At 40.7% G+C, this 25,402-nt stretch overlaps 1 protein-coding gene across 3 annotated transcripts in view; it reads left to right on the forward strand.

The window, feature by feature from the left end:
* LGR5 (leucine rich repeat containing G protein-coupled receptor 5) overlaps positions 1-25,402 on the forward strand; it is a gene marked incomplete at its 5' end in the record, with an annotated part of 119,674 nt that overhangs the window by 85,147 nt on the left and 9,125 nt on the right. Inside the window, 9 exons of one of the 3 annotated variants that reach the window (XM_082665122.1) lie at positions 9,388-9,603; positions 11,383-11,454; positions 14,224-14,292; positions 15,672-15,743; positions 19,303-19,374; positions 19,523-19,591; positions 19,733-19,804; positions 23,187-23,252; positions 24,420-24,491. In XM_082665122.1, coding sequence (XP_082521248.1) covers positions 9,388-9,603; positions 11,383-11,454; positions 14,224-14,292; positions 15,672-15,743; positions 19,303-19,374; positions 19,523-19,591; positions 19,733-19,804; positions 23,187-23,252; positions 24,420-24,491 — 780 coding nt within the window. The remainder of the gene's footprint in view (positions 1-9,387; positions 9,604-11,382; positions 11,455-14,223; positions 14,293-15,671; positions 15,744-19,302; positions 19,375-19,522; positions 19,592-19,732; positions 19,805-23,186; positions 23,253-24,419; positions 24,492-25,402) is intronic. The other 2 variants (XM_082665123.1, XM_082665124.1) reach the window with 2 other exon arrangements.

Below are 25,402 nucleotides of genomic sequence, written 5' to 3' on the forward strand. Positions count from 1 at the left end.
CCCCGGTCTGGGAGGATCCCACATGCCGCGGAGCGGCTGGGCCCGTGAGCCATGGCCGCTGAGCCTGCGCGTCCGGAGCCTGTGCTCCACAACGGGAGAGGCCACAGCAGTGAGAGGCCCATGTACCGCAAAAAAAAAAAAAAAAAGAAGAAGAAGCAAAGTATAGGAACAGGACAAGGACAAAATCAAAAACACCCACGGTTATAAAAGCAGGAGCCGTCGATATTTATTAAAACTCTTACCTGCATCATCTCACTTCACCCTCGAAGAAACCTCATGAGGTGGGAGCCAAGATTATCCCTTCCTTAGTGATGAGGAAGGAGAAAACTCAGAAAGCTTAATTGATCTTCTCAAGGTCATTTGGCTTTAATAGAGTCAGGCTAGAGGTAAGTCTGGGATAAAAATTCTGGTCTTTCTGGCTCCAAAACCTGTCAATTTTAGTACTACGCTATCGTGCTTCCCTGAGCGAATCCACTACAGAGAATGGGCACGCAACAGAATGCACTAATGTGAGGGGAAGGAACTTGACAGAAATGAATAGTACCTCTAGGTATATGGTTATGGAGGTTTACAAAAAGGAGGAAAACTAGTAATGCTTCAGAACAGAAATAAAGAAATTGAGGAAGGGACGAGAGCAATATTTATTCATGTGTTGACCAGTCAAACTTTTTTAGTGTTTCCCTATGCATTTGGTTGTCTATTCCCTCGTTACCTGGGAGATGGAACTTGTCTCCACTTTCCTGATGAGGAAACTATAGGTGAGAAAAGGGTATCTTGTTCATATTGCAAAGGTAAGAGTTGATTAGACAAAGAGAAGAGGGAAGAACTTTCCAGACAAAGGGAACTACATGTGCAAAACCTTGCAGTGATGGTGCGGGGAGAGGGGAGCTGGTACATCAAGGATCAGAAACAAGATCAGTGTGGCCAAAGCAGGAAGCATGTGGCGGGAAAAGTGCAAGAAGAGCCTAGTGAGGCGGGTGGGGTCCAGACCCCTTGAAAGCTCTTTCGGACATGTCACGAATTTTAGTCTTTATTGTAAAAGCAGTGAGAATCCACTGGAAGATTTTGAATAGGAAAGGGCGTGATTGGATCTGTGTTACTGAAATAGTCTAGGAGAGAAAGGAGACCTTTGTCAGGATGGGGGCAGTGGAGATGGAGAATGGGAAATGGATTTGAGAAATTTTTAGATGAAATTAGCAGTATTTGGTAATGAATTGGCTACAAAGAATGAAGGAGAAAGAGGTGTGGAGGATGATTCCTAAGTTCCTGGTTTATATAATCACATATTTACTGAGACCCATCACTGAGATAAGAAATGCTGGTAGAGCATGACATTTGGGGAGATAATGAGTTTGGTCTTGAACATTTTCAAAACCAAATGTCTTGTTTAAGGAAGAACAACTCAGTAGAGATGTCACATAGGCAGTTTGAAATCCAGATCTAGATCTCAAAGAAAACTGAAACTTAGGTTAGGTCCTTCTACCATGCATCTCCTGTTACCTAACACTTCATTGTAATGATTTGACTGACTACCCTTTAGCAAACATGCTCTATAAACCATGTCTGCCTGGTTTACTGCTAGATCTCCAGCACCAGGTACTGTACCTGCAAAGAAAGCACCCAAGAAATACTTGTTGAACTGAACCAAAGCATCAAACTCTAAATGATGTTCTAAACAGCTGCTCAAGATCAGCTAATCTCCCCCGCTTTGACTGTAGCCTGCGTTCACTGATCTCCCTGGCTCCCAACTCTTATCTCTGTACCCTGGTTTTTCCTCCCTGCCCTCCCTGAGCTAAGAGTTGGGTCCCAGTGTTTCCTTGAGGGATTTTGAAGTTGATCCGTCTACAAGATTTAGCTTTCCCATTGGCTTAGCTGAGGACTCCCCACTTCAAGAGTAGGGTTGAGAGAGGAACCCTAATATTGTCTCAGGTTGATGAGATTCAGATTAGGCAGGAATGAGAGGATGTTCCTGAACACAAGGCTCAGAGATACAGTGGGAAGAAGCTACAAAAGGGACTTGACTTGGTCACAGAAATAAGAGAAAAGTTTAGCTAGATAAGGTGAATGAGCTTTGAATATAAGAATGGAAAATTTGGGTTTAAAAGGAATGGTAACATGGGAGAACTGTGGATTCCTAACGGGGCGACATAGAGCCCAGTTGTAGGGAGACTCGTCTGGCAGCAGCCTGCAGGATTAATTGAAGAGATAAGAGATCAAAAGCAAAAGGACCAGCTAGAGGCTGTTGCAGTGACGCAGGTGTGAAGAGATAAGAGACTTAATAGGCAGTGGAAGTCGACACTCTTGGAGATGAAGATAAATGGAGAGACCTTGGTGAATGTTAGTCTGGACAGCAATGGAAGATGCAAAAATGACCCCCGGATTTCAAACCCTGGTGGTAGCTGGGAGACTAACGGTGCTCCTGACAAAAAGGAGGTCTTTGTTTTCTATGGAGAAAAATGAAGCTAAAAAAGTCAACGCTCATGTTACTTTGGCTGTAGATCATCTCCCTGTTAAAAAATTCACAGCCATGGTGACCTCGGAGAAACTGAGCAACTCCATGTAAATTGACTTTAAAATATATTTCTCATTGGAGTCTTGTACTTCCCAGTGATGCCAGAGAGGCAGAGGTTTGGTTCTATTAGACACTTCATCCGGCTACTAGTCGAGCCAGCTGACTAGTCTCTACATTATTTTTTTTTTTGTAACTATAAATATATTTTTTAATCCTGCAAAAACTCCTGGTAATCATCCGAGAGAAAGAATAAATGATATGACTATTAGTTCTGACAGGAGCATATCTGCCCCTTCCCAAGAAAAGTTATAATTAGAACTCCAGGGTTTGTTTTTTGGTGAAAGAAGTTGACCTCAATCACCATTAGTGGATTTGTCCATCTGTAGGTAATTACAGAAACTAGAGTTGGGACTAGTCTCTAAGTTACTACACTTCAATGAACCTCTAGAGTTTCCCTCTCCCCAAGCTGCAAAGATGGAAAAAACTTTTTTATCTTTTCAGAGACAAGTCTAAAGCAATAATTTTTCTTCCTGGTTTTACATTAAGTTTACCAGTAAATAAGATGGAGAATAGAAAGATGAAAGAAAAAATTCCCATATAAGCAATCATGGTGTTTATATGCTTAGTATCTTCCTAGGTTATAGATGGGAAATTTCATTAGAAGGTGGAATTCCACATTGTCATGATTTCATAAATATTAAAAAACAATACTAACAATAAAAATGACTCATATTATTAGGAAGAATTCATATAAATCAATACGAATTCAATCCGTAAGAGTTCATATAGATAAAATTCTATCCAGATAGTATTATTATAGTGATCTGACAGATTCAATTCCAATGATCCACTGGTTTCAGTGCAATAAAATTCAGTAAAATTTCACCATAACAAAGACTTTAGGGAATTGGTCAAATTGTGTTATATACAAGCTTGGAACTACATGCTTTTCATTTCATAGTAAAAGTTAGATAATAATGGAAACAGTTTTCATTTCTTAAAATTTTATAAATGAACTAAATCACTGTGTTCATTTGACTCTTCAGGAATTGTTCAAAATGGTCTCATAAAATGTACAAATGTGTGTACAAGAGAGCTGATCGTTTAAAACTTATGAAGAAAAATGCTCATCCAAATATAAAATAGCTGTGTCAAATGCTGTGCTTCATAGCTCTATTTATTGTAAGAGTCCCCATAAGCTGTATTATACCTGCAGCTGCAGCATTCTTCACACCTTTGCCTTTTTTTTCGTCCAGTCATCCGTGTTAATAATTGACAATATTACAGTCATCAGAGATGGGAATTAGCCAATATCAATGGGTTATCTTTTGACTAACGCTTTCTTCTTTGTAGTTAATGGCTCATCAAAGACATTCTCAAACAAAGGTATAAGTTTGTGTGATACATTGGCAAGGTAGCATATACAAGATATATGTAAAGGGCTATTTTCTGGAGAAACAATAGCAAGAGTGACCTCATAGATTCTCTAATCCCTACTATAATGCCATCTATAAAGCAAAAATTCCTTTCAAGAGTGTGGAGCAGGTAGGCAAAATGTTTCTTTTAAAAGAGAAAATTTGTAAAATTAAGCTTTTATGCATGAAAACATTAGGGAAAAACTTCAGAGAGAGAAGTTAAGAAAATAAGCACTTTTTTTTTTTTTTTTTGCCTGTTACGTTCCAGCTCCTCCTCACATAAGATACACTGATATTACAGAACTGTATTCACAGTGAACATGCAGTTCTGTTTTATCTTTATTTTGTATAATACTGGGTAACGTTCATCCCTGCATGGTTCCCTCCACCCAGTTGCCCAGAACACTAAACCACCATAGCTTCTTTGTCTTCCCTTCTGGTCACATCTAGCAAATCACCATGTTTGGTCAGACCAACTTATTTAGCATCCTTCATACCAGGCCTTCCTCCACATTCCCATACTTCTTTAAAGCACTCCTCCTTTCTCACCCTGATGACTGCAACTGCCTTGATCACTTCCTGTCCCCCCAGCCCCTCTTGCACACAGCTATCAGACTGACCTTTCCACAGCACATCCATTATTAGGGTGTTCACTCTGGAGACAACACGACACCCCCATCCCAGAGAAATAGTTTTATGCAGCTCTTGAAGATCACTTGGGGGAAGGTGAGACGTTTCTCATAGGTTTAGTAATCCAGAAACTTTCTGGGAGTGAAGTTATTCAGACTCCAAACGCTTACCTTGGATACGCAAAGTTGTTGAAGCCTGTCAGGGTGAAATGGATGGTCCTGACCAGGTGCCAGTGGTGAGGAGAGACAACCCAGAGTCCCTGAGAAACAGCCGCCTTGGCCCAGCAGTTTGTGCAGTAGAATCCCTTTTGGCAATGGTAGAGCCCTCCGACCTCCAGGCTTCCCTCCAGAGAAGGAGTTTCAACGTATGCCCAAAAGGCATGACGAATCCATTTCTCATCACTTGTGGTCCTCTAAGTGGCACTGCAGAGGCTCATAGTTAATAAAAATTCTGTTCTTGCACTAGATGATATCATATTTTTCCTCAGCCATTTTCGCCTTTGGGGACTTTTTGGACCTTTGCTGGAGAAACACAAAAGATGTGTGCATCTCCTTTTCTCTGTGAAGGAAGCCTTCCTATAACACCAATCAAAACATGCAGTGCTGGACATAGGTGTTAAGGATGTACAGTGAGTAGAAAATCAGCCATCCTGATTTTGGCCAGTCCATATGACCAAAAAAAAAAAAAAAATGGCAATCTCCGATAGAGAGATTTGAAATTACAAAGGATTAAGATGCTTCAGAGCAAACAAAAGAAACTTCAGGGCAGGGGGAATGATACTACTTCCTAAATGTGAAGATTTTTCTCCAGTAATAAGCCTATCATTTGTAGAGTGCTTTACTGTTTGCAAAACCCTTCTGCATATATTTTTCTCATTTAATTCCCATAGCAATTGTGTGACATGTTGTGATTCTGCTTTACACATATGAAAATTGACCCTCAGAGAAATTAATCAGAATGCCCCTAATCTCAGAATTTAATAAGTGACAGAGTCTTGACTTAAATTTGTGTCTTAATTCTCCTAACTCAGTGCACTTTCCAGTCTACCATATGCTCATTATGTAGGTGGTTGCATGTGACATAGGAAGTAGGGTAACGTTTTATTTTATCTATCATTTTCTGTAACTTATAAGTAACATACAGAGCATAAGATGGGTGCCATTTCCTACATAGTGATTACTTTTCAGATTGCATTTCAAGATCATAGTTAAGAGGTTTGTTTGTCCAGAAGAAGGTGAGGCCACTCCCTTTGTTAAAGTGTTTCATTTTGCTACACCTAACTGCACTGCAGGCTTTATGCTGCCTCTGCCCCATTACTGATGGATACTTAAATGCCAAGATCACTGCTAGGAACTTTCTCTGAGAATATGCCATCTATCCCATGTCACCACTTCTTCTTTGCCTTCAGAGTGAAGATGTGCTCTTCAGTAATGTATCAGGAACACAACTATTTGCCCTTTGTGATACTGAGATACAGATAGATAGATAGATAGATAGATAGGTAGATAGATAGGTAGATAGATATAGATACACACACACACGTACGTATAATGATAATACTGAAGGCTGAAAAGTAAGGGTGTCTGATCGCAGACACCTCTTCATCATTTCTGTTATGAGGGATGAAAGAAGTAGTCTGCATGTCTCAGAACTGAAATTCACTGACAAGCTGGCACTCATGTTAACCAACTTTTGACTAAGGGAAAATTTTAATTGACTTCTTTTTTTCTGACTGGTTTTATGGTCAAAAGACAAAAATGCAAACTGTTAACCCACTTCAAGCAGTAATGATTTTTAAAAATCGTTAAGGTGCTTTATAGTTTTCAAAGTCTTGTTGTGTTCTTTTCTTTAGTAAGATAGAGTTACCCCCAGTTTACAGATGTGAACGCTGAAGTCTGTTGACTTGGCCATCGTCATACAGCTGTTATCTGATTTGGACCCCAAATTTCTCATCCCAAACCTCTGCACTGATTCACAGATTCTGAGCTGACTGCGCGCGCACACACACCTTTGTGACTTGCAGGAAATAGAAATGAAAACCAAAAAACCCTTATAAAGTGCAGCCGTATAATGTAGTTATTCTTGTTGCTCCTGATAATATTATAGAACCACATTTCTACGTGTGTTTTCATGTACTGTGTTCTCGCGTTTTACTTACACTCCAGTGCTTAACAATTGCATTTTCAAGCATATGAATAGAAAACGCCCAGCTGCCCCACCAGACCAGGTTGACATAATATGAGCTTTCTGTTTACTCACTGAATAGGCACAACTCGTGCCCTGCCAGCTGCTTTGTCCACAGTCTTAACCTTGCTCTGTAAGAACCACCTGTATGAGTGGCTGGATGATGAATTCTATACTCTGGTTTGCCTTGGGATCTTCTGTTAAGATTGACTCAGATAATACCTCTGAGCGTGAACAATATACCACTTTCTGAAATAGGTTTGGACCACTGCAGCCAGGTGGACGTGGACTTCAAAAACACCGCATTGAGAAGGAATACCATTTATGGGGAGCTTCTTGGATGAAGAAACTGTTGAGAAAGAGAAAAGCTTAATGCTGCACTCAGGATACCTGAGTACTGGGTCAGGGTGTATTAGTATTTGGAGTATTAAGACTGTGAAGAATTGCCCTGTCCTACTCATTTTAGATAGCACATTGCTCTAAGATCACGGTGTAGAAGCCAGATTACATCCTTTTTACTGGAGGTGGGAGATGATTCATAAAAGACACCTATCCAGAGAAATGGACTTTTTAACAGTGGAAACTGATACCAGGGTCACTTTAAGATCCAGCAGAAACTTTGGTAGTAACTTGAATAGCGAAAAAGACAAGCCTGTGACTCAATGCAGAGAAAGCCTTTTCCGTACATGTAACCTGATGGCTACACTGAACCTGAATGTCAGTCCTTTTCAGGACTTAGAAGCACTTGTAGTTTCAAAGCATAAGCAACTAGCGATCATCAGTACGTCAACTAAAACTCGGAACTTCATATTATTTAAATAAAATCATCATGCTTTAATCAGTGCAGTCATTAAGGAGAGTTACATATGTGCTTTACTCTTAGTCAAACAAAATCAAGCACCTCCTCATGCCCCGATGACATTATACCTTATTTGAACACAGGCCGAGCATGTTGTTGCTGGAATACGGGGAAGAGATGGTGTTGAGTTCGTCTAAACCTTTCCAGTTCCATTTGTAGACAGAACCTTGAGATATTTGGAAGCTGTGTTTCTGCTGCCTGCAATGATAGTTGTTCTACTGGAGATTTAATTGTGAGTGGGCTGTGACACCGGACTTGTTTGTTCCAAGTGACCTTATCTCAGTATCAAAACTTGGCCCAGGGCTTCCCTGGTGGCGCAGTGGTTGAGAGTACGCCTGCCGATGCAGGGGACACGGGTTCGTGCCCTGGTCCGGGAAGATCCCACATGCGGCGGAGCGGCTGGGCACGTGAGCCATGGCTGCTGAGCCTGCGCGTCCGGAGCCTGTGCTCCACGACGGGAGAAGCCACAGCAGTGAGAGGCCCGCGTACCGCAAAAAAAAAAAAAAAAACTTGGCCCAGGACCTTGAGGGCATCCCTCCCCATTCAGTCAGGAGAAGCAGGAGCGAGGGCATGGGTGGAGTGAAATGTGTGAACAAAAGTGAGGAGCTGCTTCCCATTGAGATTAACTCCCTACCACAGAGAACTCGATTTCTAAACTGTTTAAACTTGGTCTGCAGGGGATTATTTTGTGATCCTTGTGTGCTTCCTGCATCTGTTTAGTCTTAAGTGCTTCCTAAAACATTTTTCAAAATCCACTCGTGATTTTCTAATCCTTCCTAATACATGCGCTGCTTAAAACGCAACTCTTCTCTTTCTTTAATCCTAGCTTTGAAAATGCAAACCAATGTGTGGGCCTTGAGAACAGACTGGAAAAAATGAATGAGGGCTGTTGGATGTATAGCTGAATGTTGATGGTTCTGTTCATGCACCTTACAGAAAATTTCAATTTGTGTCTGCCTGGTCACTTCAATATGAAAAGTTAAGGCATTGTCATTACAGCCATTGTTTATGTTGGATTAGGGTGAAATAAATGTATTGCACTCCCTCTGCTGGCTCTGAAGCTGTAACAGCTTATTAACTAGACCTATTTTTAGATGTATTTCCCCATTTTTTAAAAAAAAGCAGTGTGTAGAAAAAGCAAGCAAAAACTGGGAAAGCTGTTAATTTTATTGTTCATTTAAAATGTCAGGAAAAACAAACATCTGCTCAATGTCTTTGGTTGGGATGAGCAAGAAAGCCTGCAGGTTTAGGCTTTTCAGCACAATAGTAAGAAAAAGGGGAGGGGGCACCTCCCTTCTCCCTGAGGCATGCCTCTGACAGCCTTGTAAAAATTACTTGGTCCCTTTCAAATACTGAAATAATCTTTTCCCAGGGCTAGTCAATAAGTATGTTTTGTATGTTCAAAACAGTCCAGGAAAGTAACAGCATTTGTTTGTCTTGGGGTGGGAAGGAGGAGAGAAGGTGTCTTTCTCCCGGTGTCAGAAAGGGAAGCTAAAAGATCACGCTGAAACGTTATACCCCAGGGAAGGCCACTCCCTTGCCGGAAAGCATGTTATCCACAAGGCTGGAAGAGAATCACGGCACTGTGGAATTTTACAGCAATGGTTCTACTCGTGAGTGAGAAGAGGCTACCAGGAGAGCAGAATGCTCCAGGTGTCAGGGGGTCCCGAGGACCCCGAGCCCTGTTTCTCTCCTATGAATCAGCAGATTGAGGTTTTCCTGCAAAGGCGCGTCCTGTGCCTGGGCTCCGCTCTCTTCTTCTGCTCTTGCTTTGCTCTCTTCCCCAGGCGTCTGGATGCCAACCACATCAGCTCCGTGCCCCCCAGCTGTTTCAGTGGCCTGTATTCTCTGAGGCACCTGTGGCTGGATGACAACTCTCTGACAGAAATCCCTGTCCAGGCTTTCAGAAGTTTATCAGCGCTGCAGGCCGTGACCTTGGCCCTGAACAAAATACACCACATACCAGACTACGCCTTTGGAAACCTCTCCAGCTTGGTGGTTCTGTAAGTTTTATTGATTTTTTTCCTCTCTCTTTTCACAGTTTCTAAATTCACTGTAACACCTTGTAATTCACTGTAAGGCCTTGACCTTAAACAGATAGCCCTTCAGACTTTGAATAGGGACATTTTAAGGGAGGGGAAACCCCCCAAAATGACTCATAAATGTTCTAATTGTGTAAAAGAATTAAACAGCATTTATCGAGCACCTGCCAAGGGCCAAGCTCTGCTAGGCATTCAAAGATAACAAAGTATGACCTCTGTCTTAGGGAAGCCATTGTGTATTGTACAGGTAATCACCACGCCGTATGGTTAGTCCTGCGACCGAAGTTAATAAAAAAAATCCCTTATTTCTGATAATAATTTATAATGCAGGTCAAATTGAAATATGCCCTTCTTATTATTTAATAAGAACTTCTTGACCCCCTTCCAAGGGAACAGAAGCGAGGAATGAACCCTTGACAGCGAGCTATGCATTTGTATGGCTTTTTTCCTTTGAGGTCCAGATTTCACTATTTCAAGTAGATCAAAAAGATTCTCAAGTAATAGTTTGAAAACTAATCAGTTCAAGAGTGTAGAAGGATGTCCCACGTGTATAACTATGTCGATCAATCCTGATATAGGACAACAGTAGCTGCTTGACAGCCTCTAAGAGCAGTTTGCATGGAGACTTCGTGGAAGGCGTCTTCTGCACTATTTCTGGCTTTGCTCCATGCCCCCCACCAGCCCATCGCTGTCTTCAATCACTCCACTTTTCCTGATGACACGTCAGTCTCTTGCACTGCAGTATATACTCCTCTGACGGCTGGCCAGCATCTCATCCATCTTTTTAGGCTCCCCTCAACCCTCTTTCCTCATGTGTTGCATGTAAAAAATCCTCAATAAATGTCACAAAGATGTCACATGAAACCAACATATATTTATTAGAATGAAAACCTTAGTCTGAAAGGATAGGACATGTGGGGTGATAGTAACGAATTTCTATACTGAATTTCACATACAAAGGTGACGCTTCTATCCCACCAGAAGCTGGGTAGGTGCTTTAATTTTTCCCTCCACTAGAGCGAATGGATTTACAGAGATCCAGCTATTCTTTTTCCCCCTGTCCTTAAGCCCATTTTCCAAAAACCCCTTTGGGACTTGGTCCGGTTTTCAGTTATGCACACAGCTGTTCTCACTGGCCCGCCCTGACCTAAACAATTTAACCATTGAGCCAAAGATGATAATTAGAGCCATTTATACTATGTCAAGATAACTACTCTCCTTGGGCAGCCAAAACATCTGATCGCCATTCTCTGTGGCTGACATTGTTGTTTCCTCTTAACCTGTAGCCCCACCCTGGGAATGTAGCCATGATAAGCCATCAGCTTTAATAGAAAATGTGCTTAGTACACCTAGGACCTTCCTTCCATCCTCCATTTGTCAGTGTTGGTCAGAATCTCTAGTTAGTATCCTACATCCCAAAGCCACACTGAACAACCTGAATTTACTTTTATCAGTCTCGTTGCTCACTCCATGATTATTATACACTCCATGCTATCTCAAACCCAAAAGGTAAAACTGTGACTGCCTATTAAATTCTGGGGTATAGAATCATCTGTGGTAAGAGTGAACGGGGAGGATAGCCTTTAAAACAAACAAACAAAAACGTTAAACAAAGCATTTCTTATATATAATCAGTGCATTCTTTAGCATAAGTTTCTTGGGATTTCAGCAATCAGAATGTTGTGCGTAAGTTTCCATGTGCAGTGTGCCTTCCTGACCGTCAGTAATGTTCTCCTGCAGGCATCTCCATAACAATAGAATCCACTCCCTGGGAAAGAAATGCTTTGATGGGCTCCATAGCCTGGAGACTCTGTGAGTTGACCTTTTATTTGTTTCCCTTTTTTCAGTGTTTTCAGCACTATTCTGAAGGAATCGAAATAGCCTTCAAGTCAGACTTGCTATTTGGTTTGGTTAATTGCCTGAGCTTTAAACAGATATTTACAGTGGCTTCATCTTACCCACCCACACACACCCTACAGAGCTGAACAATAAAACAGATTTTGTTTTAATCTATCAAGAGTGATAAATTAGTTAGAATCCTTATAAGCTAAATGAGATGTCCTCTACTGAGCAGTGACTGTTTGCTTAGGAATGTGTTCTGTCAAGGATCAGTTCCATATTGTCACTCAGGCTCACTATTCATGAGTCTGGTCCAACCCCCCTGAATGAGAGGATGCGGAGTAGCAAATGCCAAACTCTGTCCAATCCAGAAGGAACAGGCGTCTCATGAGCAAATGGTGAAGCTTCCTGCTGAAGCAACTCGGAAGTCTACAAAGTAGTAACAGTAGTACATTTATTGAGTGTATCTCTAACCAATATTGTACTGAGCACTCAGCATACATTGTTTCAGTCACTCCTACAAACATCCCATGAGAGCAGGTGCTACCATACCATTTTAGGCTCCAGTAAGGTTAAGTTACTTTATCAACACGACATAGCCAGTCAGTGCATAACTGGGATTTGCTTCCTTCCCTGGTTTGACTCCAAAATCCATGCTTACCACTATACCCTACTTCCAAAGAGTGGGTCAAAACCTCAGTTCTGAGTTGGTCTGTAATAAAAATACATAGAGTCCAGCCAGCTGACCACCCAGAGCCACAGCGAGAACAGTTCTTACGGGCCTCCCCAGGGCTGAGCCGTTTCCTAGGGGAGGGGCTGCTCTTCATCGCCCTGTTGAGTAAGAGGCCTAATGAGGGTGCTCACAGGCAGTGAGATCACCTTGCGTGCTGGGAGAGGAAGTGGTTCCAGCTGCGCCCTCCTCACGTCCATGTTTCTAACACTCCAGTGTAATAAGCCACACAGCGCCGCTGAATCTGCAACACTGGCTCTGACCAGGACTGCGGAAGGACATGACCAAAGACCACATCTCGTATGGCTTTGGAGCCCTTGTTCATTTGCATACAGAGCTCAGCACTTTGTACCTGGTCAATTTAGCTTCTAACCAGATCTGGGTCCACTCATTTCCTGCGGGACCTAACAGCTGTCCTTCCAGGGTTACTTAAGTCACTCTGTGCTTCCTCTTAGAAAGGAGGAATCATCCTCATAAGGAGATGCCAAAGGTGAACTTGTCCAGGCAGGACTTTGAAGTCGACTTAAAGGCACAGGCAAGCTGTTCCCATCAGCAGCTTGGAAAAATTAGAACATCTCCCTTATTTACACAAAGGCTGGCCTGGGGAATATTAGCAATGGATAGCACCTTCCAGTCCTTTTCAACACAACAGGAACAGAAAAACAAGATGGGCTTTGATAGGTATTTCCATAAATAGTCTTCCTCACCGCCCCCACCACCACCACAGGGCGCTTGAGGTAAGGACCCAGGATTGCAAATTCATGCAGTACATGCATTCAGGGCAAATTCATGTGAGTCTCAATGTCCCCTCTTCCCTCGCCTTGCCCAGGGCTACAGAGGCTCAGTAGATTGGTTATTCCCAACCTCTTCCTTTCCCTCACTAGAAATCTAAGTAATTTATAAGGACCCAATCCTCGTTTAATCAAAACAGAGCATCTGGAGAGATTTACAAACAGGAAGAAAATTTATGTCCACAAAAGACACAAGTTTCCTGCCTGCTGTATAGCTTAAGGATGGTTTGTGCCAGACAAGTAGGAATCTTGATTCATGTTTAACTTGGTCAAATTATCTTTCTCTTAAAGTTAAATAGGAATTCTTCCCCACAGAGGAAGATCTAACCACATCTGATTGCCTGACCGAAAGGTTTTTCTGCGTCATCTGGGAAATCTGCCGTTCCCAGAGACAAGGAGGAAATTACTTTTTCATATGGAGATGTAGATAAACGGTGGAGTTAAGTCTAGAAAGCGCTTGTGAGTAATGGAACTGAAAAGCCATTTGTGTCATAACAGAGAAACGAATGATTTGAGATTGTTTGGCCATTCCGTCTCTATGCAGGAAGGATGATAGAGAGCTTTGCCTCACAGACGTCACCCTTCGGATCTGAATCTTTATTTGTGACCATGTGGAAATTCTAGACCTGAGGTTCTTCCTGAGAGTACCCTGTACCACATAAGCCTCTCCAAAAGTAGGCTACCATCCTGGACCTCAGGCTGGGAGAAAGACAGGAACTGTACCAGAGTCAGGAACAAAGCCACTCTCCTAGATGTCCTCTAGGACATCTGAAAAGCAGTGGGACAAAGTCAGAGAATGGAGGAGGGGACTGGAAAGCGAATGTGGTTCAGGAGCCCCGAGGAGGGTACAGACTAGCTGGCAGCTTGGTGAGCGGGGTTCGGGTGAAGAGCTACAGCGGCCAGCCGCCAACACCTGGCCAAGCGTCCCTCCCGCTTGGACATTCACGCTGCTGTATGTCCCCTCCCTTCTTTTAATGCCCAGTGCCATTGAGCCGTGACTTTTTGAAATTTCTCATGACCAGTCTAATGACCATTTTAATGCAGATACTTGTGGAATGATGGTGGTCAGACAACCAACACAATCTCTCTTCATTAAGAAAAGGAATGAGAATTGTTATCGATGATACTGGTCCATGGGAAGAGCATGTTAACGTTCCTTGTAAATGTAATATATATGAATTTTTAAGTGAAAAACTGAACATATTATTTACTTATTTTCAGAGATTTAAATTATAATAATCTTGATGAATTCCCCACTGCAATCAGGACACTGTCCAACCTTAAAGAACTGTAAGTAGGACAAATTTAGTGGGAGAACTATTCTTTGTGAATTTATATTAAAGTATGTTTGACGATTGCACCTAATACGACTTACTAGAAAAATTTAAAAGGTCATGTAAATAATGATTAATTACATCCAAAATATATTTAATTTGCTTCTATCACCAACAAACGGCAGATAATCATTTTTTAATTTATAATGGATTTCTCTAATATATATATATATTAGAAAAAAGGATACATATTTCTTTAAGCCATACTGTTTTTCTAAGCCACATTTTCCCAACATTTATATACGTTATAGGTTTGTAGAGAACTCTATCGGAATTCAGTGATTTGCTGAGCATTTCAAAAAGACAAACTTTCCTAGGTTGCATAGGACTGGAGGAACACAATATATGTGCCTAGTGTAGTGCTAGATGCCTTCATATACATTATTTCATATTTTTTAATGTTTCATAAATCTTATCTAATTCTTAAAGAAACTCACCATTTTACTACAGTAAAGCGAACTTTCAGCTATTAGGTTGCATATATTGTCTTTTATATATTATAATTACTTTTCTTTGTACCTAAAAATGTGAATAACCTATGTAATGTTCTAACACTTGGAAAGGAAAATAAACAGAGAGGCTATCTCTTGGCAGAGAGAAATAAGACACACAGCTAAAGGAGGTAGACAGCAGGGCTTGTTTATAAGAAAAAACCTCTATGTGGTTCTGCCTCAGGAAACCCCACACGGGGCTTAGCTGGGAAGTCATCATTGTCCGAGTCAGGCAGCCCCAAGACTGCCATTCACCTCATTCAGCCACAGGCCCACATAGACCAAAGACCATTGACTCTACCCCTCTGCCAGTCAGACAACATTAGCACTGACAGATGAGAATCAATTTGTTATTACAGACTCACTGAGCTGGGGCACCTTTCTTCAGCTCAGGAAATTTTGTCCTCATAAGGAGATTACTTAACTCTCTACTTCACTGCAGCTTAAGTCAATTTTCTCTTCTCCTGGCTTTAAATGGGGTAAAGAGGAGCGATCATAATCCTCTCTCCAAAGATGGTTTCCTCGGTCTCAAGTTGTTATACCATGATGCTCTATTGGATATTAACAGATGGATTTTCTTTTTATAGCATTAGGTTGTAAGTTTCCATAAAGCACAGGTATTATTTTCAGATTCTTTATTCCTCTTTCCAGATGACAGCTTGTGATATCTTTTTCTCCTAGAGAGTACGTGAGGGCACAAACATTTCAAAATGCATAGAGGAATTTAACCTTATCCTCTAGTTACTAAAATTGCTGATTATTGCCACGGGTTTGGTGAGGGGACTATTAAATGATTTTACCCCACAGGTTATTTTCTATAAATTATCTTTTCCTCTCTTTCTAGAGGATTTCATAGCAACAATATCAAGTTGATACCTGAGAAAGCCTTTGTAGGCAACCCTTCTCTTATTACAATGTAAGTAGCCATAGTTCTTTTCGATTTTTCTATCCTGCCATATAACATGAATTGCACTTTTAAGCATACTATATTTGCCCAAGTTTTGTCTCGGTCACTGTAGTGTATATGGAGATGTTTTGCTAAGTTTTAGCCAAATGCTGAAGCAATATTAGAGATTCTTTTTCTTAGGACCTACAATGTGCATTGCCTTATGTTTGGTATCTTCAAATGCCTTGTGTCACTGCACAATAATCTTACGAAATGCTTTTTTGCTTATCTCTATTTCCTAAGGAATAAAACTGATTTTTACAGCATCCATGTCAAGGTCACCTAGTCATTCAGAACTTGAACCCAAGTATAGTAGAAACATAAATTATTATGTTCTCACCCCCAAAAAGATAAATATATGATAAATAGTTAATTATCTAGGTTGGGGGAATCCATTCACCATGTATACATATATCCAACCAACACACTGTAAGCTTTAAATGTACAATTTTATATGTCAATTATACCTCAATAAAGCTGAAATAGAAATACATACATACATACATTATTATATATGATAGAGGTCCTTTACCGCAAGGAGGGGGAGATGAGGAGACTACTGCTTTACGCTAAGTAGCCATTCGATACCCATTCATTCTCGAGTCCAAACACTGAGTTACATTTATACAAACTAGGATGTAATTCTGGAAAGGTGCATATGTTCTAGGAAGGTGTATATGAGGATCTGTATGCCATAATGGCATAAGATAGAGTTACAACTTCAAAGTAGGATTAATTCTATGTTTCATAGTTAGCACAAACAGAAAATTGATCCTGTGTAGGTACATATAGGAAGGTGAAAATACGTAAGTAATAGGCTGGCTCTTAATTAAAAGACAACTGGCAAGTTTGGGACATAGTATTGGCCTAAGGTCATGGGTGGGGGGTCTGAAATATGGAGGAGAGTAAGGACGACTTTTGAAAAGGACTCTAGAGTACTTCCTGGCAGATATCCGGCATCCTGTGCCAACTTGATAGAGAGGCTTTCTGGAGCCGTGTAGCATTTGTCACAAATGCTCTGGAATCCCAATTAGCCCTGACAACTGAGAAAAAAAAATACCATTCATCATTTCTGAAACGTTCTGACAGTATGTTGGCAAACTAAGGGGGTTAAAGTTTGTTGCCAGTAAACATTAGTTCTCATTAGAGAGTATTTACGTACTGAGAAGTTGGCAGATTGCACTGCCTTTCTTTGCCCCTTCTTTCCTTGAAGCCACAGGACTGGTTTTCTTAATCACCCTTTTGATATGTTAATACCCCTTGAAGAGGACTAACAGCCCCCCAATACTTATTAGCACTTCTCTCCACTCTTTGCTGGCCTTGACTGTTTTCTCCCGGAAGCTCTTCTGTCCTTGCTTCTGCCTCCATGTCTATCTCTGTCACTACCGTCCCCGCCCATACTCCCCCCAACCCAGATTTCTTTGCTTTCCTTGTCCATTGGCTACCCAGGCCTCATTTCTTCCTCTGTGGTCCCCATCCTATCCATAACTTCTTTCCATCCCCTCTGCCACCAGCCCCTCTGCTAGCCATTACCTCTAGATTTCTACCAGTCTAAAGCTCACCCCCCTGCCTCTACCACCAGCACAGTGCTCACCCTGGAAGCACAGCATCCATGTTGTCATTCTCTTGCTGTGAAACATACAGTCAGTGTTGTCTGTTTACATTAAACGCCAACTCCTTTCCCTGACAGTCTCAGCTTTCCACATGGCCCCAGCCAACCCTCCTGACCCATTCCTCAGTTACCTTACGCCATAACCCAGACCAACTAAGCTACATTCATAGGACAGATCCCCTCCTTTATTTCCTTTGCTCCTATGATTCCGTCCCCTAACTATGCTTGTCGAAATTCTGTTTTCCAGGGTCTATTTCAAATGGCATTTTCATGAAGTTTTTCTTGACCTCATGAGAGAACTCCCTCCTGAGAACCCTATAGCTCCGCCTTGTGTTTGTGATACTTATGCCTTATGTACATAAGCATGTGTATTCATAGCTGCCCATTGTACTTACATGCACGCAGGTATATGAACCTAATTACATACAAACAAGCACATAGTGTAGATAAGGGATAATGTAATATTCTGAGGACAGCTCCATTTCTAAATTGTAAGATGTATAGTCCTCCTATAATCGAAGAGAATGAAAAAAAAGAATATATGTGTATATATATATATTCCTGAACCACTTTGCTGTACACCTGAAACTAACACGACGTTGTAAATCAACTATATTTCAATAAAAATATTTTAGAAAAAGATTTATAATAAAAAGATGTACAAGAGAAAACAAACAAAAAAGACCTATAGTCCAGCTCTAGCCCTTTCTCTTACCAGTTGTCTAATCGAAGGGAAAAGAAGAAGTCAGAGGGTGGGAGTGCGGACGGGGACTTGGCATGTTGAGTGACAACTATATCCCAGGCCCTGTGCCAGATGTTACATGTGCGTTAGCTCTTTTAATGTGCACACAAACCCTACTACTAAGTATTATTACCTTAGTGTAACAGATGAGAAAGTTGAAGCTCTGGGAGATAATGAGCTTACCAAAATATCTGAGCCTCAGCTTCTTCCTCCAAAAATGAGGGAAATAGTACCTAAGTGTCTATGCCGTGGATCTTATAAAGTTGGCAGGTGGATTAATTGAGCTCTAGATGTGAAAATGCTTTGTCAACCAGAGAGTCATATCCCCTTATTTGTTTGTTTTATCCCAACTGATTCCAAGCTTCTTTAGGGCAGGAACACCTTATCATTCTTATTCACATCCCCAGCATCTAGCATAATGCCAGGCACATAGTAGATAGCTAATGACAGCCTCCTTAATAAATCAGTCTTTAACGGCAAGCAGTACCTACCCTCATGCTTTGAGCATAAGAGACACCAATAAATATTTGTTGAATTTAATTGAACTGGAAGGATGTCTCAGCTAAGAACTGTTTGTGGGACTCCATTGACCAGGCGGTTCAAATACCTTTACATTGAAAACATCTGTAAAACAAAATATTTCTGAAGTTCTAATAATGTCTTACCTTTTAGAGCAATCATTGATTTTTTAAAATCTAATGTTACAAAAACCCAGAGTAGCAAATTTCCTCTCAAATAATTTGAAGGATCCTTTGTGTGTGTGTCATAAGATTTGACCAGAGGATATGACCCTCATGTGACTATATAGAACTTCATCTTTCTTTAGCTAATGATATAACCGCCAGCACCTTGAACTACCTTTTGCCACTCAATGGATAGGCCACAGATATTGGAGGCAGAGGAAGAGCTTTAAGTATAACTGTAGTCAGTTCACTTGCTTTTCTCCATAGGAGCTGACATTCATATCTGCCTTGCTGTCAGAGATTTTCAATTTTATGTAGTATGGATTTCTCAGCAAAAGTCTCATAATACGAATGAAAATACTTTTGAGGTTTACCTGAAACCAAGTAATCAAAATTACACAAGTACATTGAAGGCATTTGTTGAAATTCTGAACAGGTGTTCATTTGTCATTCAAGTTTTATACTAAGACGTTGGTCTTTGGATTTTTTCAGACATTTCTATGACAACCCTATCCAGGTTGTTGGGAGATCTGCTTTTCAACATTTACCTGAACTAAGAATACTGTAAGTGTTTATTTCTCTTACAGAACATTTTCCCTTTGCAAGGTTGCTGTGAAGACCAAATGAACATTTCAAGTGCTTTGAAATGGCCATAAAAATGACCCCTTCCTAGAATCTTCTCCCAGTAATACTCATGTACTCCTCCTTCTAGGACTTTGAATGGTGCCTCACAAATAACTGAATTTCCTGATCTAACTGGTACCGCGAGCCTGGAGAGTCTGTAAGTACTTGAGTAGGCTCTTGACTTTGCCCAGAACTTGCACTACCCTTCAAGCCTGACCAGTCTTAACATCAGTGAATCAAAATATGTCACTGTGTGATGCCTAAATACAAGAATGATGTCTGGTTTGTGTTTCCACAGGACTTTAACTGGAGCACAGATCTCATCTCTTCCTCAAACTGTCTGCGATCAGTTACCGAATCTCCAAGTGCTGTGCGTGTCAGTAAAGCAATAATGTTGTGTAAACGGGGGTGAAATGACCAACATTATTTCAATAATCCTTCAAAAGAGGAGAAAGTTCTTTCCTCGCAGGTTTTCAGGAGGTCAGGCCTCCTTTGCCTACTTGGGGCCAGGGAGGTGGCTCTCAGATGTGACCCTGGTAATAATGGCAATGACGTACCCCTTGTTTCCAAGTCCCAAACAGTCTCCCATTAGAGTTTCAACTAGCACACATTTCCCTTCAGAAAATGGATATGAACAAGCCAAAATAACTTCATTGCCCCCAGCCTCAAATCCTCTGCAGAGCAGGAAAAAAAAAAAAAGAAAATCATGGATCAAAAACCCAATATGGATGCCAAAATAAAATTATCAGACCCACACAGACCTTGATAAAGGCAAGCAAACATTCTTCCGGTATAGTTGCTGGTGCCATGTTCTAATGTTTCATCTAATGGCTAAACAGCTTGCATATGTTATTTCTGTTGACTTGGGGCTTTTTTCCTCTGCCCTTCCCACATCTTACAAAAAGTAGTTTATAGGAATTGGGAGAGCCTTGTTCTGACCTTCCATGTTCAGCCTCCCCCCTCAACGCCCTGTGATCTCCTTCTCAAGCACTGCTGGGATGTAGTGAAAGCACCCTTAGTCTCTCGCATGGCTCTGTTCTCACATGGCAGACTTCTGCGGCAGTCGAACGCCTGTGATTCCAGCACAAGCTTTCCGGAGTAACAGAACTACAAGCAGCTCTACAAATGTCAAGTGGAAGAATGGGAACGTTCTTCAGTGATTCTGCCTTCCCCTCTCCCCAGCCCACTACGTCACTTTCAGGCCGCAGTTGCTCAGTGATAGGAGTTGCAATAAACCACATAACAGCCTTAAAGTGAGTCGTTCATGTATAAAGGAAGGGGATTAAGAACAAGTCTCCTCTTCCTCACCTCGTATCTCCCTAGAAGGTATAGATACAGGTGAGGAAAGAGAGAATTAGGGAAGTAAAGTACATCTGTCAAAATCACACTGCAAGAAAGTAGCAGAGTTCGAATTCAAATGCAGATGGTTTGATTGAATAACTGGGAGAACAAGTATAGACACCAGGTGGTGGAAATCTCAGGAGCCGTCTTCGAATTCTGCCCACCACACCAAGAATAAGCATAATTATCCTCCTTTCTTCAGGAAGCTGGCTCAGTAACATGACCAGGATTTCACATACTGTAACTAATAAATAGGGAGCCAGTATTTATATCGCATCTGTCTCCAGTATGTCACACAGCGAACAGTAAACCACCCGGGTCTAAAGCTGCATACACCGAGGCTGACTGGCGAACTGATTAAGAGCAGAAGCTCTGGGGTCTATTTTTCTGGTTCAAATCCGGCCTCTATGCTATCACAGTATCTTGAGTGAGTTATTTATCCCTTCCGGGGCTCCATTTCCCAGCCTATAAAATAAGAGATGTAGCCACTTCCTTCAGGGGATCGTCATGAGGACGCAATAAGTTACTACACGTCCAACACTTATACCAGCACCTGGAGCACTGCAAACTCTTCGACCATGTTAGCTCTTATCATCGTCTTTCTCGCTTCCTTTACACCATTATTCTTTCCTGGAGTGGAAACCTAGAAAGGCCTGAAAGACAGCAACTGCATTAATGGCAGTATCCGGCCATTTTCAAAGCACATCAACCTGTAGCGTTGATTTGCTCTTCACAACAACCCTGCAAGATCAGCAAAGCAAGTATCTTCTCGTTAAAGAAGAGAATTGAAAAAGACATCAATGCTTCATCCAGCATATCAACGAAGTAGAATGAAAGTTGATAGTAGAACCCGGGGTCATGACATTTACTCCACTCTGCTTTCTGTTCTGGAAGTACAGGTCTGAGAGCTCTCTTCCTTTGGCTGCGTCATCCACTGAGTAGCTGTTACATGAGGCAATGTCACTGTACATGACTGATTTTGCCTCCAAGTTGCTTCTTCTCCATGGGAATGACTTGACTGTGTGTGGCTTTCCCCACTTACTAGCTGGTGATCTTAGTCTTTGCTTTGTATGGGAATCAACACAGATGTTTCCTTCATAAGGTGACCACAAAGATTAAATGAAATAATTCAGGTCAAGCTGTAAACACAGTGTCTATATATAAGAAGTGCTTGATCAATGCTAGCCATGAAAATCATTAGGTAATAGGTAGGAAGGTGGTGACACTGTGTCTTTATGTAGAAGAAGGTTTCATGTACCCTCTACTAAGAATTACACAGGAAGGATTGTTCCCCTTGCTGTCTGTGGAAATGAGTGAACCAGATTATTATCAGCTTTGATAATATGTGTGTCCATTTTATCACATTCACTACTTTCCAAAAATACACACCATATTGTTAATCGGCTGTATTTGTGCATAGGTGTGGGGCATTTTTGTTTTGGTTTGGTTTGGTTTGGTTTGGTCTTTCAAATCTCTAGTGTAAACTACAAATTTGTGTTTGCACACAGCTTTATCTGAATTATTCATGTGTAGTAAATTGAACTGTATTTCTACTTAAGTTCTATTTATTCAATAAATGTAAGATAAAGTGATCAATTTCAAAAATAAAGTAATTTAAAACCCTCTCAGAAAACAATATGGATTTTTCAGTTGCATAGTGGTGATCTGGTTTTAAGAATTAGAATCAGGCATGAAAGTGAGTTAGTTGATTAACTGATAACTTTTAAAACATGAGGCAAGATTTTTTTATATATATATATATATATGTATATATATATATATATATATATATATATCTGTTACTTTATCTACCAGCTTTCTTTTTTTAAGCTTTCTGCAAATTACCATGGCTTGTTTCAGATTAGTTATATTATACTATAAATATGTCCAGATGTTTTTGTTATTCTGTAATTTGTTGAGTTTGGGCTGAAGACTTTCTTAGATTCTTTTTCCCCCCTTGTAATGATTGATTTCAAAGTTAGTGCTATGTTTTGAATTGTTGTTGGGATTCTTTTTCTGTTGATTAGAAAAGAACCAACAATGATTCTCTCAACTGCACAGATACAGCAGCTCTTAGAAACAGAGGCACAATTATTTAATTTAATTTGTACTCATTTCTGTAAGATAATAGCTAGAACATTGTAGATCATCACTAACAAAACATAAATAAATTCATTAAGTAAATTATTTAAATCAATTAAAGAAGTATAACAGTTACATTTCAGTTGACATCTGAATCTACTGCTTAATCTAATAATGCCTATGACTACCTGCTGCACATCAGGGCTGGGGAAAAGTTCATAGTCTGCCTTTGGGAGCTAGATCATGGTGGAGGGGAAAAGAGAGCAAAGCATGTTTCCTTACAATTAATATGTAACAGATTTTTCCCTTTTGTACCTTCTGTTTTTCAGAGATCTATCTTATAACCTGCTAGAAGATTTACCCAGTTTTTCAGTCTGCCGAAAGCTTCAGAAAATGTATGTCTGTAAGAGTCTCTAAGTCACCAAGCGCAAACCAAGAGCCAAAACTCACATTTCCAGGGGTCATTGGTTTGCTTACCCTGTGGTTCACTGGGGAGACATGTGATGCTTTCCCTTCTTACACACAGGAGCTGTGACTGTATAGGATGTCTGTAAAGTTGGGAGACATAGACGATATTATTTTACCATGCATTATACTATAAGTAAGGCATTTAGTATGTTGTGGGTTTTTTTTTTTTCCTAACCTGGTATAGTAATGAACTGGGTTTATTTGAGCTTTGGAACTTTTTTGAACTTACACCTCCAATGAGTGGCATTATTTTTGTTTTGTTTTGTTTTTTTTCCTGAACACAAGTGAGGCTCATATGCATGGCATTATGTTTTAATATGGGGGTACTTTTGTTGGTATGTTTGCTTCACAATAGTAACCTTCATGGGAGTTCCCTGGCGGTCCAGTGGTTAGGACTTGGCACTTTCACTGCGGGGGCCCAGGTTTGATCCCTGGTCTGGGAACTAAGATCCAGCAAGCCGTGCGTGCGGCCAAAAAAAAAAAAAAAAAATTTCTATTCTAAATCACAATAGTAAGCTTCAGAAGAGGTGCCGTATTAGTCGTATTTCAGGTGCCATTGATGCTACTTATGCATGAAACATTTTAGAATTCCTCTCTGAAAATTGCCTCCTCCATAAAACATCAGCGTTGTTGCTTTATAGTCATGCTTTGGTTTTGGTCAAAACAATACTAACCATCTATCCTTTTCTGCTTAATTTTTCTCCGAATGCCTTTGGGCGAGGAAGGGAGGGGAAAAAAAATCCACCTTGAAAGGTAACGACTTGACACTCCTGAAGACCCTCCAAGGATATAAGAAAGACTCAGAGGGCAGAGAGAGGCATCCTCAAGGTGTTTGAATGATGTTGGCATTTGGAATATAGCTTCAGATTCACCCAAAGGGAAGAGCGGCTTTGAAAGAGAGGCAATACTTTTTCATGTGGATACATTGCAGTGTTCTTTTTTAAACAAAAAGAAATTTTTCTCAGTGTCACTCGGTAGTCGTAGTTCATGTGTTCCTGTGACTGAGGGCAGGTGACCCCTCTGTAAAAGTTCTCTGAAGACTAATCTTTGAAACCTGTGGCTCTGAAATGAATCTTTGGAACCTGTCATTTCAGAGACCTGCGACATAATGAAATGTGTGAAATTCGAGCCAACACCTTCCAGCAGTTGTTTAGCCTCCGCTCTCTGTGAGTACTCCCTCTCGGCAGCTTCCCCAACATCGAGCACTTTTTATCTCTTTTGGGTCTTCCCCTAATATTTTCTTTTCACTCTATACCTGTACTGTTGGGCCTTTGTGCATGTATCTGCTAGGAGAAGGCAAATATTTTGCTCATGATCATTTCCAGGAACAGGTTCAAAAGCAGTAAATTTGCAATCTGCCCTCTGCCAGTCAGCAGACGTGAAACTCTGATAAAGGGGAAGGAGGCCAAGCTATTGAACTGCCTACAAAATGTGTTTCTGTTCCTAGCTGGGAATTGGCGGAGATTGTTCTGCCTGCAAAACCGGGGTGACCACACAGTTCTTCCTGCCTGTTTTTCTCTCCTGGTCAAACAGTTTTTCAATGTGAGTCTCTCTAAGTGCTTAAGAATCACCTGGAGGTGACTGTAAAAAAATGCAGAGTCCAGGTTCTCACTTGCCTCATGAGTTAGACCCTCTGGAGTAGGGCCTGAGAATCGGTATTTTAATAAGTACACTAAGGTTTAAGCACAACTGTCCTGGAAAATGCTTCTGTTGCTCAGATGACTAAGATTTGTAAATATTAAATTCCATTTTATGATTGAAAATACCATATATTTGACATATATTATAGATATTAATATATTATGTAAATGTATAATATATTTTAATATATACTATAATAGATTATTATATATATTAATATATATTGAAAATACCATAACTACTGCTCCACTCTGATGTGCTTTGCACATTCTGTGCTACAGGACTCAACACTCAGCACTGACATCAGGTAGACCACACACTACCTGAAAATACCATATATTAACCATAAGTTTAAAAAAAACGGTAACAGGTTTTTTGTGCATGACAGATTTTTTCCATCCCGAAACTGGATTTCAGTGTAATTTTGGTGAACGAT

This window comes from Grampus griseus (assembly GCF_964374135.1).
Source record: "Grampus griseus genome assembly, chromosome: 11".
Taxonomy (NCBI): Eukaryota; Metazoa; Chordata; class Mammalia; order Artiodactyla; family Delphinidae; genus Grampus; species Grampus griseus.